This window comes from Saccopteryx leptura, chromosome 2, assembly GCF_036850995.1.
Source record: "Saccopteryx leptura isolate mSacLep1 chromosome 2, mSacLep1_pri_phased_curated, whole genome shotgun sequence".
NCBI lineage: Eukaryota > Metazoa > Chordata > Mammalia > Chiroptera > Emballonuridae > Saccopteryx > Saccopteryx leptura.
Window position 1 is genome coordinate 244,635,401 of NC_089504.1, and position 17,409 is coordinate 244,652,809.

General features: G+C 43.1%; 1 protein-coding gene across 3 annotated transcripts in view; it reads right to left on the reverse strand.

Moving 5' to 3' along the window:
* Positions 1-16,396, reverse strand: part of TCTN1 (tectonic family member 1) — a 29,078-nt gene extending 12,682 nt beyond the window's left edge. Inside the window, exons 1-8 of one of the 3 annotated variants that reach the window (XM_066370948.1) lie at positions 16,132-16,148; positions 11,335-11,455; positions 9,886-10,008; positions 9,351-9,481; positions 8,084-8,235; positions 5,381-5,468; positions 3,398-3,507; positions 1,473-1,493 (exon numbers count right to left, since the gene is read on the reverse strand). In XM_066370948.1, coding sequence (XP_066227045.1) covers positions 1,473-1,493; positions 3,398-3,507; positions 5,381-5,468; positions 8,084-8,173 — 309 coding nt within the window. In that variant the 5' untranslated portion in view covers positions 8,174-8,235; positions 9,351-9,481; positions 9,886-10,008; positions 11,335-11,455; positions 16,132-16,148. Of the gene's footprint in view, positions 1-1,472; positions 1,494-3,397; positions 3,508-5,380; positions 5,469-8,083; positions 8,236-9,350; positions 9,482-9,885; positions 10,009-11,334; positions 11,456-16,131 lie in introns of all 3 variants that reach the window. The other 2 variants (XM_066370947.1, XM_066370949.1) reach the window with 2 other exon arrangements.
* Between the last annotated feature and the right edge of the window lie 1,013 nt (positions 16,397-17,409).

The following is a 17,409-nucleotide window of genomic DNA, read 5'->3' on the forward strand; positions in this document are numbered from 1 at the left end:
TGGGAGAGATGGGAAGGCCGGGCAGGTGGAGAGCTTCTGGCCACCACCCTTACTCTAACCAGGGGCTTTGGATTCAATCCATGTTACACACAAGGGAGAGTTCTGCTTGAGTTTCATTGGAAGAAGCCCTATAACTAAAACAAGTTTGAAAACACCTTCAGCCCTGGCCAGGTAGCTCAGTTGGTTGGATCCCTGGTCTGGGCACATACAAGAAACAACTAATAGGTGCATAAATGGGTAGAACAACAAACTGATGCATTTTTTTGTTTTGTTTCTTTTTCAAATCAATTTTTTTTTCTTTCATTTCTCCGAAGCTGGAAACGGGGAGGCAGTCAGACAGACTCCTGCATGCACCCGGCATCATGCCCACCAGGGGGCGATGCTCTGCCCCTCTGGGGCGTCGCTCTGTTGCATCCAGAGCCATTCTAGCACCTGAGGCAGAGGCCACAGAGCCATCCTCAGTGCCCGGGCCATCTTTGCTCCAATGGAGCCTTGGCTGTGGGAGGGGAAGAGAGAGACAGAGAGGAAGGAGAGGGGGAGGGGTGGAGAAGCAGATGGGCGCTTCTCCTGTGTGCCCTGACCGGGAATCGAACCCGGGACTCCTGCATGCCATGTCTCTACCGCTGAGACAACCGGCCAGGGCCCAAATCAATTTTTTTAAAAACTGTAGAGAAGGAAAAACATAATCTCAAAAAAAGAAGAAAACACCTTCACAGATGCGGAAATCCAGGCCCACATACAGTAATGTGAAGTTCAAATATCAACCTCAAACAGATTTGTGCCCAGAGACACAATCAATTACAGCAGCTACTGCTATCCTGAGTGCTTTCTGTGTGCCAGACACTGTGCAGAGCCCCTCGTGTGCATCAAGCCTTACCATCCACTTGACACCTCGGGGTACTGAGTTAGTTACATGTTATACAAGAAAGTAATAAAAAATCTAAGCTTTGAACAAGGCAGACCAATTCCACAGCCTTTGGGAGACTATGACAAGACCATTGACTGTATTCACAGGGAGGCACAGGGCTCAGACCCAAGAATAAGAGGCAGATCCGCAACTCCTCTCTGACACATCCACTAACAGATGCCAGTCTCCTCTCCAGAGCCTGAGAGAGCCCCTGGGCTGGGGGCAGTCAGGCTCGGGACAGAACCTACCTGCAGAGCAATCCCTGAGGCTACACTGAGAATGTCACCTTCTACACAAACATGCACATTCACTAGGGAAAATGTCTCTATCTTCCACACTGGACAGACAGTATCCTGGGAGCTAGCTAGCCATTTCTCCTGACAAGAAACCAAGAAGATATCAAGGGATGCCCGGAAAGCACAGAAGCCTATCACACCAATTTGTGATTACAAAAGGGTCATCTATTAAGAAGTTTCTCTATTTCATTTCTGCTTGCTTTTTGACAAATGTCTTCAGAAATAAGACAGCGTATTATCAACTACTTTCCACTGAAAAATTCTCTTACCTTCATTTCTGAATTAGGTACCTAGACAGAAAGAAACAACAAATTTTGTTAAAGTACAACAAAAAGAAGCATTTTTATTGCTTTGTTCAGACTGTGAATCAAAAGGCTTATTTATCTTATTAAAGACTTCACAGAGGAAAACAGAACATCCTTAAACAAGACCTGTGCCATTTGTACCGTTTTGTATCTATGTCATAGAAAAGAGGCATCTTTAAATTTTCCCTTCAGAATGGAGCTTAATAGACAGCTCGACAGACAACAGCGCTGGTCTTAGGCAGCCTCTGGGCTTCCATGTAATTATTCCGCGTTTCCCGTATGGTCACCAGTGACACAGCCCTGGGAGAAGACGAGGCACCTCTCCTCCGGGTTACTCACTGCACCATGCTCACCAGAAGGATAGCATCACTTACACATGTTACATTTCAATGTACTGGAAACTTTCCATTTTATCCAAGAAATCTGTTTCATGGTGAAAGTCTTGATTAAAGAAGAAGTTTTTTATTTTTTTAAAAAAAAGGGGAGGGGAGACCTAATGGTCTTCCTGCCTCTAGCCCAAGCCCCTGCCTTCTCAACACAGCGAGAGCTCTTTCTGAAGGTCTCAATCTCCCTTCTCTAATCTCAAGACACCGCCCTTTTAAGCCAATGGGAACTCTGGGGAGAGAGACGAGTGGACTCGCTCTGGTAAGCCTCTGGTGACAGAGACCTGCGCTCGCATGACTTGAGGGAATACTTTCAGAAAACTGAGAAGTCAGACTCACTGGGAGATTTCACAGGTTTAGATGACTGACTTATGAGAAGAGAGGGCAAAGGAGGGGAGAGGAAAAGGTTAAACCTGATTCTGAAAACTGGAGCCCAGATAAATACAGGTGCCATGGACCACCCTTGCCCTGCTCCCCCAAACAGAAAATCAGGAGATCCGGGCTTTCACAGTGATCATATGGTTTTTTTTTGTTTTGTTTTGTTTTGTTTTCTGAAGCTGGAAACGGGGAGACAGTCAGACAGACTCCCGCATGCGCCCGACCGGGATCTACCCGGCACGCCCACCAGTGGTGATGCTCTGCCCACCAGGGGGCGATGCTCTGCCCCTCCGGGGCGTCGTCCTGCCAAGACCAGAGCCACTTTAGCGCCTGGGGCAGAGGCCAAGGAGCCATCCCCAGCGCCCGGGCCATCTTTGCTCCAATGGAGCCTTGGCTGCAGGAGGGGAAGAGAGAGACAGAGAGGAAGGGGGGGTGGAGAAGCAAATGGGCGCTTCTCCTATGTGCCCTGGCCGGGAATCGAACCCGGGTCCCCCGCACGCCAGGCCGAAGCTCTACCGCTGAGCCAACCGGCCAGGGCCTCATATGGTTTTTAATAATTAAAAAACATTTCCCCCTTGCAACTCTCAGGTCATCCACTGCACGGGCCAGTGGCCTCTCTCATGTGCTCGGTCAGGCCTCCCAGCAACTGCTTCCCTGCCCCAGCGATCCTACATCTGGTCCTTTCCAGGTTGCTTATTGCATCTGCCAACCACAAAGTGAATTTTCTATTCTTTTCTGGTCTGCTTCTCAGGGAGATAGCTTTTTGGTGCTAATGTTATTATTTCTGTCACAGACTTTAAGATGCTTTTATAATTTCTAAAGTTTTTGGCTATTAAGGTTTTCTTTTTTATGCAGGAGACCAACATTATTGGTTACTATCAAAATGAATGATAGCAAAAAGAAAACATGAATGAAAGCAAAATATGAGCTAACTGTATAAAAATTAAAATTATTTCAAGTGATTTTTTTTCAGTATGTTTGATATCAGTATACCAAAGAACTAGAGGAAAGTTTTAATTTGCATGTCAATCACATACTGAAATTATTCTATACTTGTCATATTTTAAAAGGGTACATAGAACAGAAAACAAACCTAATGAATCAGCTTTATTTCAAAATAATTCTTACCCTCATAATTTTAGGGCTGCTGTAATAAGCCATGCTCAGGGCTTCAATTTTTTCACATTGTTCCAAATTTATCCTTCTGGTGCACTTAACAGCTTGGTTCACCAAAAATGCTGAAAATCGTAACATTTCCAAGGAGAAAAAAATTAAAAAGAAAAATATTTTCAACTCTCTAATGGTAACTAAAAAACCATACTCTAAGTAAAACCATAAAATAAATTATGGCACAGATATGCAACATGTTTAAAATAGGGTTTAAAAATTATTCTTCAAATAGGTAATACATTCACATGATTCAGAATTCAGAAGTCTCCCTCACGCCTGTTCCCTAGTCCCCCAGAGACAAGCAGCATGCAGTTTCTCATGTAGCTTTCTGGAAATATTCTATGCAAATAAAAGTGTGTGTGTGTGTGTGTGTGTGTGTGTGTGTATAAATAAAAATATATTTAGTATTTCTTTCCCCTTTTGGAAATAAATGCATGATATATATTCTGTCCTTTGTTTTTTTCACTGAACAATATATCTTGGAGTTCAGTCTATCTCAGTACAGGAAGAGCTTCCTCCCCTCTATGTAGGAATAATTAACATTCTATTGATATTATAGATAGGCCATCATTCATTCAACCAGTTTCCCATTATCAGACATTTAAGTTGTCTCTGACTGTGCTGTCATAAACAATGCTACCATCTATTATTTGGTATGTGGCCTAGCGTTTCTGTAGAACCTGCTCCTAGAAGTAGAACAGCTGGGTCAAAGGGCACATTCATTTGCAATTTTCACACACATTGCTAACCTGCTCTTCACAGAAGCTGCACCAATTTATAGTCCCACCAGCTATGTAGATGGGTACCTGCTTCTCTAAAGTCCCACATTTCTTAAGCTTTGCCAAACCTTTAGACCAGGGTTAGTCAACCTTTTTATACCTACCACCCACTTTTGTATCTCTGTTAGTAGTAAAATTATCTAACCGCCCACCGGTTCCACAGTAATGGTGATTTATAAAGTAGGGAAGTAACTTTACTTCATAAAATTTATAAAGCAGAGTTATAGCAAGTTAAAGCATATAATAATAATTATTTACCAAGTACTTTATGTCGAATTTTCGCTAAGTTTGGCAGAATAAATCCTTATAAAACAACTTACTATAGTTAAATCTATCTTTTTATTTCTACTTTGGTTGCTCCACTACCACCCATGATGAAAGCTGGAACACCCACTAGTGGGTGGTAGGGACTAGGTTGACTACTACTGCTTTAGACAGAAATGGTACCTCAGTTCAGTTTTTTAGTTTACATTGGTCCTGTTATGAACAAGGTTAAGAATCTTTTCAACAGGATACATTTTCTTTCATGCATCAAATGATACTTCATTAAGCCACAAGCTATCATCCATCGCTTAGCTGGCTTCTTCCCAGTGAGGCTGCCTGAGGACGGAGAGCCAGGCCTGCAGCCTCCCACTGCCAAGACGACCCCATGGTTCTGCCATGCTCCTCAGAGAGCGGCAGGGCTTGCAGGGGCAGCTGTGTGGGCGGCACCCACAGCACTGTACGGGTCACATCCCTGCTCTGCCAGCACCTAAGTGAGCCTGAACAGGAAACTGAATGGTGCTCAGTTTCTTCATCTAAATAATGACAAGAACCCTACCTTAGAGGCGCTTAACATCATAACCAGCACACAGTAAGTGCTTAATAACTGTCAGCTATTGGCATACTTTAGGTCCGGCAGAGAAAGAACTTTCCTACAACTGAAAGTGTCAAACGACTGAGTGGACTGGTTCAGGGAGTTCCCCCTTGCGACAAGTACTCAAGTGGTGACTGCATGTGTGAGCAAAGGTTCCGGCACCGAAATACACAACCTTTGAGGTTTCTTTCAACTCGGGGACTCTCTGTTTCTAGTTATGAAGCCTGTTTAGTCATGACCACTGAAAATTTAAACTGAGCAAAATCTGTTTTAAGGAGAAAGAAGAGTGCCCACTCACTGCCTTACCTGCAGGATTATTATCGGTGCACAGTGATGATGTGAGGGGAGAAGGAAATCTCAGGAAGGAATCCGAAGTCTGCAGATGAACCCCATACTGCAAAGAGAACCAGCAGCAGCTGCCATGATGTTACTAAGGTGCTCCATCACCATTTATTGGATACCTACTATGTGCCAGGCAGCATTTCAAGCATCGGGAACACGGTGATGAGCAAAAACACCAGACACAGTCCTCGTCTGCACAGAGCGCACATTTAGCTGCCCTGTCCTTCTCTCTGAAGAATCTGTGTTTCTGTGTATCCATGTTGCTGCATTTGCAGGCCTTTTTATTAGAGAATTCCTCTGGAAAGTGTATGTAAGAAGCTGACATAGGTGTCTGCCTCTGCAGACAGAAACTTGGTGGCCCAGGACAGGGGTGAGAGAAGTAATTATTTTTCACTAGCAATACTTATTTAAATAACAGATATAAGCTACATTAAAATCATAATATTGATATATGCCTTCCTTCCCCAAACTAAACTCAATAAACTTTGCCCCCAACATCCAAAACAAGATATACAGCTATTGGACATACAGCTAATTTTCTTGAATTTAAAAGTATCCAAATGCCGCCTGACCAGGCGGTGGTGCAGTGGATAGAGCATCAGACTGGGATGCGGAGAAGCCAGGTTCAAAACCCAGAGGTCGCCAGCTTGAGTGTGGGCTCGTCTGGTTTGAGCAAGGCTCACCAGCTTGGGCCCAAGATCGCTGGCTTTAGCAAGGAGTCACTCGCTCTGCTGTACCCCTCCCCCCCAGTCAGGGCACATATGACAAAGCAATCAATGAACAACTAAGGTGCCACAATGAAGAATTGATGCTTCCCATCTCTCTCCTTTCCTGTCTGTCTGTTCCTGTGTCCCTCTCTCTGACTCTCTGTCTCTGTCAAATAAAAAAAAAAGTATCCAAATGCCTTGGTGTCTGCAAGGCTATGTGGAAACAATCTCTCTCTCCACTGCAGCTGGGGCTGTAAACTACTGCAGGGCAATCTGGTATCAATAGCTTAAATTTCCACTCCTTTCGACCAAGTTAACCATTTATGGGAACATACCCTAAGGATTTAAGCAGACAAAGATATGTGAATTTATTGAATCTATAAAAATGTTCATCATGGATTATTGATAATAGTGAAAACTGGAAATAAATGTCTGATAATAGAATACCTCAATAATAAATGATATATAGACAGAAGGAAAATTTTGTATCAGTTAAATGTAAGTCCATGCCTGACCAGTGGTGGCGCAATGGATAAAGCGTGAAACAGGAACAGTGAGGTCCCGGGTTTGAAACCCTGGGCTTGCCCGGTCAAGGCACATACATACAGGAAGCAACTACAAGTTGCTCCTCCCCATCTTTCTCTCTCTCTACTCTCTCTAAAAAACTTAATAAAATCTCTAAAAAAGTAAATATAGCCTGACCAGGCGGTGGCACAGTGGATAGAGTGTCAGACTGGGATGCAGAGGACCCAGGTTCGAGACCCCGAGGTCACCAGCTTGAGCGTGGGCTCATCTGGTTTGAGCAAAAGCCCACCAGCTTGAACCTAAGGTCGCTGGCTCCAGCAGGGGTTACTTGGTCTGCTGAAGGCCCACAGTCAAGGCACATATGAGAAAGCAATCAATGAACAACTAAGGTGTTGCAACGCTCAATGAAAAACTAATGATTGATGCTTCTCATCTCTCTCCGTTCCTGTCTGTCTGTCCCTGTCTATCCCTCTCTGACTCACTCTCTGTCTCTATAAAAAATAAATAAATAAATAAAAATTTTAAAAAAATTATTAAAAAAAAAAAGTAAATATATAAATATAGGTCCAGTACTAGTTCTGAAAAGTTATTGTCAGAGCTAGTGCAGGTATATTAACTTTTTTTTATCAGTTAAATGAGGACGATGGTGTGTCCCTGCCTGGGTTGTGAGGTAATGCCTGGAAAGGTCTGCATGGTGTCTGACATATGGAAAATGCTCAAGAAATGGTAACTTTCACACTGACATGGGAAAATGCATAAGATGTATCACCAAATAGGCAAGGAATGTATAGAACAATGTGGATAACCATAAATCCCTCTTCAGTATAATACTATATGCATATTTTAATAAATGCACTTAAAATCAGTATATACACCAATCAGTTAACAGTGATTTGTAGTGTGTGTTTTAATGGAGATGGGGTGTCCTTCCATTTCTACTTATGCACCACTATACTTATAACTTTCAGACTAGCATTATCATTCTTATCATTCTTCAAAAAGATGGTTCTGAAAATTGTGAAGTTTAATCAAAGTTGATGATGATCACATCTAAAGGTTTACTAAGGAATGGACATAAAATAGCACACATCTTTCCCAAGTCTCCAAAACTAGCACAGCTTTGCAAAGAGGCCTGTCCACTCTGGGTCCCCAGCAGCATGCCGCCAGCACTTCGCTGCATCTTTTGAGGTGAAGAACAGAGAATTCTGCCGACAAATGCACACCTACCACAGAATAAATGACTTTAAACCCTATGTTAAAATTCAACTACTCAATTTTCGTTTTCAGGCTCTTTGATTTATAGACATTAAGTTTTTTGTCTATACTAGAAATTCTATGTCTCAGGCAGCTGATTTTACTGGGAACATACTGAAAAACTAACTTACAAGGACAAGATATTTGCAACAGGGTTAACAGACTCAGGTTCTTGGCTCACCTCATAGTTAGCAGGACTTGGAGCATCTGATTCACCTGTGAAAGAAGCATCTGACTCTGCATTCCATGAAAAACCATCAAATGTTTTCATCAATTTATCAAAATTGTTTTCATCAGGCACTTCTGGATTAATAAAGGACAGTGCAGGTTTATCTGTTTTTAGACAAAGTGTGTTAAATCAGTATAAAATACATGTATATTATATACAACATATATGATATCTTAAAACAGTTTTAGCAGCAGTAAGACACATGAAGAAAATAAAGTGTCTCACTCTATATCTACTTCCCCCAAGACGTCTCGAATCTGATTAAATAAACAGGATTCTCAGACTTGGCCTGTTTCTCCAACAGTATGGAAGCAATGGTTTCTAAATGCCTGCGGATAAACAGCCAGTAGTAATCAACCACTTTCTCTAGCCCATGGACTGAGGAGACTGCTGCATAAACCCCGAAATGGGAAGCTCTGCCCAGATGGCCGTGGGGAGGAAAGACCCTGTTTCTACTCTCACACGGCCACCTCCGAAGCCTGGGAGAACACGTGCTGTTTATGGGAAAGGTAGAAGGAAACAGGCTGGTAGTTTCACTGGGCTGGTGTCATGTCAGAGAACTTGACAGTGACTGACCAGTACATTACTCCACGTTACAAATCACAGGGCACATGCCTAAGTTTTTCAATTATAAGGGAATAAACCCAAAATAGAAAGACACTCTGAAAAGATAATAAAGCTTAACTGATACAACCATGAATTGATATCTCGGTGACATTTTACACTTTACGTGTGCTTTGGATCTGGACACCTATTTGAGCCAAACGCTCAGATAAAAATAAAGATCCTGTTTTCATGCAAATATCCTAAGTAAAAATAAAAGAGAAAAAAGGAAATTGAAACCAAAGCTAACCCTGATTTGCAACTATTAAACCAGGAGGAAATTTAAAAAACAAAAAACCCTCATATATCTAAATAAATCTAGATTATCTAGATTCCTATGCATATCTATGTATCATAAACACCTTTGATATAAAGTATGAGATTTTAAAAGTCAACTTACACAAGCAGTTTCTTTACTTTTAAAGAAAACGTGCATGCCCACCAGTCTAGAAAGTCGCTTGCCACTGTCCGTGAAATAGCCTCATAAGATACACCCTAATCAAAGCATAGAGTGAGTACTTTCAACCTAACTAAGTGGGACATTTTTCCATAAAAATTCTTTTAAAAGAAAAAAAAATTCAGAGTTTCACAAAATCTATCACCACCAAATACTTACAGTTTGTAATACGAATGCAGAAAATAGAAGGATTGACTTGGTCAACGACTTTAAATACTCTCTGAGGTGGGTTTGCTGTAAAATCCAAGGAATAGATGGCTGCTTTCTGACTACAAAACTGACTATCACCCCTGAAAATTAAAGGAATAATAATACAAAGTTTTAAGGCATGTGCACACAATCTTAGCAAGTTTTATCTTAAAAACTGTCAAATGCTTGTACTATGTACTACATTAATTGCTACATGGAGGATATTTATTAAAGTGTGATGTAGAATTGAATCCATTTTATTTTATTCAGTGTGACAATGTTTGGCATTTAAAACTTTTTCCTGGGCCTTAGCAGGTTAGCTCAGTTGATTAAGAGCATTGTCCTGAAATGACAAGGGTGTGGGTTCGATCTCTGGTCAGGGCACACAAGGGAAGCAGCCAATGAATGCACAACTGAGTGGAACAACAAATGAATGCTTCCCTTCCCCCTCCTCTCTCTCTCCTTTCCTCTGTCTTTAAAAAAATAAAATAAAGTTAAACGCTGCCTGGATTGCTCGGTTGTTTAAAGCGTTGTCCCAGAGCGTAAAGGTTGCCAGTTTAATTCTCCAGTCAGGGCACATACAGGAGCAGCTCGATGTTCCTGTCTCTCTCTCTCACTGATTCTCTTTCTGGAAAAAAAAAAAAAAAAAGAACTGACATTCTAAATAATGTTCTCAAATTGGAGCAGAAATAAAACTCTCAGGCTCCTGGAAATTATGAAGGCAGGAAAGCAGGATGATTTTCAACAAAGACTGAACCAGGTAGCCAGCAAAAATAATCTGACTTCAACATCCCATTCTCCAAGCATTTTTTTTTTTAATTCAGTGAGAGAAGGGGAGGCAGAGACAGACTCCCGCATGTGCCCCAACCAGGACCCACCCGGCAAGCCCACTAGGGGGTGATGCTCTGCCCATCTGGGGTGTTGATCCATTGCTCAGCAACCAAGCTCTCTTAGTGTCTGAGGCAGAGGCCATGGAACCATCCTCAGAGCCTGGGGCCAACTCGCTCCAATCAAGTCATGGCTGCAGGAGGAGAAGAGAGAGAGAAGCAAGGAGGGGAGAGATGGAAAAGCAGATGGACACTTCTCCCGTGTGCCTTGACTGGGAATTGAACCCAGGACATCCATACACCAGGCCAACACCAACTAAGCTGACTGGTTAGGGCCTCCTAAGAATTTTTATAATAGTAGTAGATTCAATTTCCCATTGATCAATAAAATAATTTCTCATGGAAAAAACACGTACTTCCAAAAAGCAATTTATCAAGTATCAACTGCTAAAAATTACAAGGTTAAATTTAAATTAGCTATCTCTGAATATGTCAGCCCCATCCTGAACAAATTAACATGTTTAAGAGCTGAGGTTTTTATCAAAAAGCTTTGAAATCTGAATTATGAGAAACAGCTTAATTCAGAAGAGATTATTTCTTTACCTTATAATAGTCTGGGAATGTCATTTTCCATTATTCTCCTATTCAATATGAACTGTGAGAATTCTCAGATTTGCATATTAGAAAAGTATAACAAAGCTTTGCAGACTATTTAATTTATTGCTACAAGTTCCATGTCCAAAACAAAAGCTGTAAAATTAAAGGGTACCTTTCACCCTAGGCTATAAATAAAACTAAACCACTGTTACAAAAATGTGACACATCATCTGTTTACAAATCAAACTGAAATTTAATTCAGTCTCTGAACAGAAATATTTCATAACACCCTTTAAAAAGTACTCCCTCTGCTCTTTTGTCAGTGCTGTCATCTGGCTGGATGCAGGTAAGGGATAGATACTCTTCTACAACATATTGGTTTGGACAGCATGGCTTCTGAGGGATGCAAAATTCAGGAAATCAGGTTTGGGTTTTACAGCCTGGTGGGGTGGCGAGCAGTTTTATGTTCTGTTTCAAAATTTTATAATCTTGGCCCAATTTTATCAAAACTGCATCTGTCACAAACTTACATGACAACTGGAATTGAACAATCAGAAAAGACACTGAAATCCACAGAGCTACAATCGGGATCACAACAGCAGTTGACGTCACACTGTGCTGGAGACAGGTCACAGACACACAAGGCAGCAACTACAGAAAAGAGAGGTGGAACACAGAGCATCACAATCAGCAGATGGTGACTGCCCCCTGCCACTGTAATTCACCAAAAATCCATTTCATACAAATGTCCGTTTGATTTTTGCTATTGCACTGAGGAGGAAATGTGTGAAAAGAAAATTAGTCTGTTTGAGCACTCCTCAATCCGGGGTTTACCCAAAATGTCTAATTATCTGATTCATTTGGAAAGTTGTTTGTGCTCTACATACAAAGACCCTGATTTGCTAAACTGACTAGAAAACCCAGACATCTGTGTTGTTCAAAAATTTTCCAAGTGATGCTAACAATTGAGACAGGTTTAAGAACCCACGTGTGGCCCTAGCCAGGTGTTTCAGTGGATAGAGCATCGTCCTGGTGCACTGAGGTCGTAGGTTTGATCCCCAGTCAGAGCACATATAAGAAGCAACCAATGTATGCACAACTGATGAAAGTAAGTGGAAAAAGTTGATGCTATCTCTCTCTCTCAAATCAATGAAAAAAAAAACCACCCAACTTTTTTTAGTTAAAAAAAAGAACCAGCATGCTAAATCATTTGCCTGACCATAAGTACCACCAGTTTAATACTGCAGATCCCCAAGCTTCTCCTCTGGAGATTGTGATTCAGAGGAAGGACCCAGTTAAGGCCACCAGGAATCAGGGTTCTCAATCTTGTTTCTCTCCTCATATATTACCTGCAGCTTTGAAGCTGAGCCCATATTTACAGGCAATTGGCCAAGAATCAAACTGGTTCAGGTACTTGGTACTTGGAGTCCTAGAAATATCTTTGGTATTTTGGTTATAGAGCATGGGGAGGTGCAGTTATCTCCCCACTTAGTAACTTTTAATTTTTTTTTAAAGATTTTATTTATTGATTTTACAGAACAGGAAGAGGGGGTAACAAGAAGTATCAACTCATAGTTGCTTCACTTTTAGTTGTTCACTGATTGCTTGTCATATGTGGCTTGACCTGGCAAGCCCAGGGTTTTGAGGTTTTTGTTGTTGTTGTTTTTCAGAGACAGAGAGTCAGAGAGAGGGATAGACAGGGACAGACTGACAGGAACAGAGAGATGAGAAGCATCAATCATTAGTTTTTTTTCGTTACGCATTGAAACACCTTAACTGTTCATTGATTGCTTTCTCATACATGCCTTGACCACGGGCCTTCAGCAGTCCGAGTAACCCCTTGCTTGAGCCAGCGACCTTGGGCTCAAGCTGGTGAGCTTTTTGCTCAAACCAGATGAGCCCTCGCTCAAGCTGGCGACCTCGGGGTCTCGAACCTGGGTCTTACGCATCCCAGTCCCACGCTCTATCCACTGCGCCACCACCTGGTCAGGTGTAACTTTTAATTTTTAATAATGATGACTATCTGGGGGTTTTGTTTTTTGTTTTAGGGTTTTTTTTGTTTGTTTGTTTTTTGGTATTTTGCTGAAGAAAGAAGCAAGGAGGCAGAGACAGACTCCTGCATGAGCCCACCCAGGATCCACCTGGCATGCCCACTAGGGGGCAATGCTCTGCCCATCTGGGGCATTGTTTCATTACAACCGGACCTATTCTAGTGCCTGAAGTGGAGGCTATGGAGCCATCCTCAGTGCCCCGGCCAACTTTGCTCCAATGGAGCCTTGTCTGTGGGACAGGAAGAGATAGATTGAGAGAAAGGAGAAGGGGAAGGGTGGAGAAGCAGATGGGCGTTTCTCCTGTGTACCCTGGCCAGGAATTGAACCTGGGACTTTGACACGCCAGGCTAACGCTCTACCGCTAAGCCAACTGGTCAGGGATGACTATCTGGATTTTCAACTCCCTATTTCCTTCTGTCAAAAAGGGGGGCAAACCCCTTTTAAAGAAATAGCAGAGGCAGGCCCTAGCCAGTTGGCTCAGTGGTAGAGTGTTGGCCCAGCGTGCGGATGTCCCAGGTTCAATTGCCAACCAGGGCACACTGGAGAAGCACCCATCTGCTTCTCTACCCTTCCTCCTCTCCTTTCTCTCTATCTCTTCCCCTCCTGCAGCCAAGGCTCCATTGGAGCAAAGCTGGTTCTAGGCACTGAGGATGGCTCCATGGCCTCCGCCTCAGGCACTAAAAAATGGCTCTGGTTGCAACAGAGCAAGGGCTTCAGGTGGGCAAAGCATCACCCCCTAGTGGGCTTGCTGGGCGGACCCTGGTCAGGGCCCATGCAGGAGTCTATCTCTGCCTCCCCTCCTTTCACTGAATTAAAAAAAAATAGCAGAGGCTAAGAATGATAAACACTGAATTCATGGTAGTAATTATTGTTGGCAAGAATAAGATCAGCACTTCATTCTTACCTGTTATGTTTTGTATCTTTTTACAAAAAAAGACCTCATGCAAAAATAAAACAAAGAAAGGTTTTCAAGTAAATGCTAGCATAGAGCTCATACCACATTCTTATTTGCATATATGAATTATTTCACAATAAAAATGAGTTTTGGAAAAATATAGCTCAACAAAGGTACAATTACAAAAAAAAGTGTGTAAGGAGAAGGGGAAGATTTTATCAATAAATACACAATCTTTTCTTAGTCTTATATGCTTCTCCCTAGTCAAGGACTCCTCTATGTACTTAGTGAAATGATAGTGCACTTGTGTATGCTAATTGTAAAAAAAAAAGGTATTGAGCCCTGGTCAGATAGCTTCTCTGGTTGCAGGGGTCCCCAAACTTTTTACACAGGGGGCTAGTTCACTGTCCCTCAGACCGTTGGAGGGCCACCACATACAGTGCTCCTCTCACTGACCACCAATGAAAGAGGTGCCCCTTCCGGAAGTGCAGCGGAGTCCGGATAAATGGCCTCAGGGGGCCGAATGCGTCCAGCAGGCCGTAGTTTGGGGACGCCTGGTTAGAGCATCGTCCTGAAGCATGCAGGCTGCCAGGTTCAATTCCTGGTCAGGGCACAAACAGGAATAGATTGATGTTCCTCTCTCTGTCTCTCTCCCTTCCTCTCTCTCTAAGATCAATAAAATAAACAAAAAATAAAATGACAATCTTCATCTGTTTTCCAAAAGTTAAAAGCCCTGTAGGTGTCTATAAAACTTCCAGAGATAAAGCAATAGTGTTTAATAACTCTGCTTAGGAAAAAAAAGGTCTCTATCCAGGATCAGAGTGTACTTAATCAGCCAACAAGTATCTGTGGAGCACTCAGCAACACTCCGCTGCTTTTCCACCCCTATTAACATCTGCATGCCTGACTCAGAGCAGGGTACTAATGAACAGCTCAGATTCACGATGTAAATTATCACTTTTTTCTTCCACCTTTTACTCATTGTGCAAACGGTTGTCCAGTTCTCCACTCAGAGTCAGCCTCTCGCTCTAACACATACCAGGGATGTGACCTACAATCAGGCAATTAATTCACCTATCTGAAAAATAGGGATAACCCACATCATAGGGTTGTTATGAGGATTAAATGAGACATATCACAGATGAAATGGACAGTACCTGCTACACAGTAAACAGTTAATAAACGCCAGCCGTCATTTAGTATCATCATCATTACTTTCACAGGTCTGAAGAGGGGTCTTTTTAAAAAGATAAAGTGTAGCCTGACCAGGCGGGGGCGCAGTGGATAGAGCATCGGACTGGGATGCAGAGGACCCAGGTTTGAGACCCCGAGCTCGCCAGCTCATTGAGCGCGGGCTCATCTGGTTTGAGCAAAAAGCTCACCAGCTTGGACCCAAGGTCGCTGGCTCGAGCAAGGGGTTACTTGGTCTGCTGAAGGCCCACGGTCAAGGCACATATGAGAAAGCAATCAATGAACAACTAAGGTGTCGCAATGCGTAACAAAAAACTAATGATTGATGCTTCTCATCTCTCTCTGTTCCTGTCTGTCTGTCCCTGTCTATCCCTCTCTCTGACTCTCTCTCTCTCTGAAAAAAAAAAAAAAAAAAAGTTGTAAAAAGATAAAGTGTAAATTCATCCCCCATATTGGAAAAACAGCCCTAGAAACACATGCCCTAACAAGAATAGCTTCATTTTGGGGAGAAAGTTCATTAACAGATGGAATACTTACAAGGACAAAGGACAACCCAGTCCAAAAACAATTTTGGGCATTGAGTATTTTGCTGTAGTCTGTCTCAGTTTATCACTGATTTAACTTCCCTACTAATTCATCGGATAAACAGTTTCAATATAAAAGAGTTTGGTTTTTATATATTGAAATGGCAATTATATGTTCCTGTATGTGCCCTTGTCAGGGATCAAACCGGAAACCTCCGTGGTCCTGGACGATGCTCTAATCAACCCAGCTATTCCACCAGGATATTGTTGTCCCTATTTTATAAGCGAAAAGTTCAGTGCATCCTATGCATTTAATTTTTCACAACTGTCTAAAAACTTTCGATTAAATTGGTCTTTGGCTGCAAAGCTGCAAGGACTTCTATTCCTTATTACCTTTAGCATTAATACTGTCCAGGACTACTGCAAGTACTTTCAAAGATTTGATACTGTCCCACTTACACTCTCTGAGCCTCGATTTTCTCATCTATATGACAAGGATATCTACGTCTAACGTTGTTGAGAGAACACCTATGAAACACTTAGGAATGCTTGCACAAAGTAAGTGTTCAATAAATGTTAACCATCATTATTATTACATCCTAACCCGGACTACCCCTTCCAAGACGACTCACTGTGGATCCCCTGGAATTGGCACGTGGTACCCACCGTCCGTGACCGGGGTGGGCCTGAGACCAGAGGAGGGCCCGGGGACTCTAGGGGTACCGGGGGTCCTAGGAGACAATGCAGATCGAAGAGTAGTCGGGCCTGGCTCCGTGGAGTTGAGGCCCTCCGTCGTCACTGCAAGGGTGGCCCCGGTCTGAACGCTCACGGAGACCCAGCAGTCCAGGAGCACCAGCAGGAGTGGCGGGAGGCTCAGCAGCCCCATTGCCTACGGATCAGCGGTCCGGACCGCGTGTTGCCTGGCAACCGCGGCGGCCGGGCGCGGGGCATTAGGGGAAGTATCCCGCGAGACCATGAGAGACTGCGGTGTCTGGGGGCGGGGCCTGGGCGAGGCCTGGGCGGGGCTGGCCGCTAAGGGCGGAGCTCAGCGGTGGTGTGAGACCTACGGAGGTACCGGGCAGGAACTCGGGTATTTATCTGGCCGAAGCCGATTGAGGCTCTGGTTTAAAAAATTCGGATTTCCAGGTTCCATCTCAGGAGATCTGACTCAGTAAATTTAGGGCAAAGGCCAGGAATCAATATTTTAAACAAATGTCCTGATGCAACCGGTGAGGAGACAGGACTTTCGGAACCGCTCTCCTAATCCTACTAAATAAGGACTTTTGAAGAATCACAGAGATGACATCAGCATCCTTGAATGTTCTCTAGCAGCCCACACTCTGTCAACACTTACTTTGCCTTTTTTGTTTTAGATGTGTGTCGCCGGAAGTCGTCAGATAACTTCTACTCACCGTGTTGTGATAGGGGAACAAATGAACTCTTAACTTTTTTTTTTTTTTTTAACAGAGACAGAGAGAGAATCAGAGAGAGGGATAGACCGGGACAGACAGACAGAAATGGAGAGATGAGAAGCATCAATTATTAGTTTTTGGTTGCTCATTGCAACACTTTAGTTGTTCATTGATTGCTTTCTCATATGTGCCTTGACCATGGGCCTTCAGCAGACCGAGTGACCCCTTGCTCAAGCCAGGGACCTTGGGTCCAAGCGGGTGAGCTTTGCTCAAACCAGTTGAGCCTGCGCTCAAGCTGGCCACCTCAGGGTCTCGAACCTGGGTCCTCGGCATCCCAGTCCGATGCTCTATCCACTGCGCCACCGCCTGGTCAGGCTGAACTCTTAACATTTTTGACAAAAAAAATTGACAAAAATTAAGCGGAATGATTTATAAGTCTTAAAAGGGGAAAACAAAGCTCTTCTGCTGTAATTCTACAAAATGGCATGGAGATCACGAGATTTAGGGAAGCCCCTCCATTCTCAACTGGCTT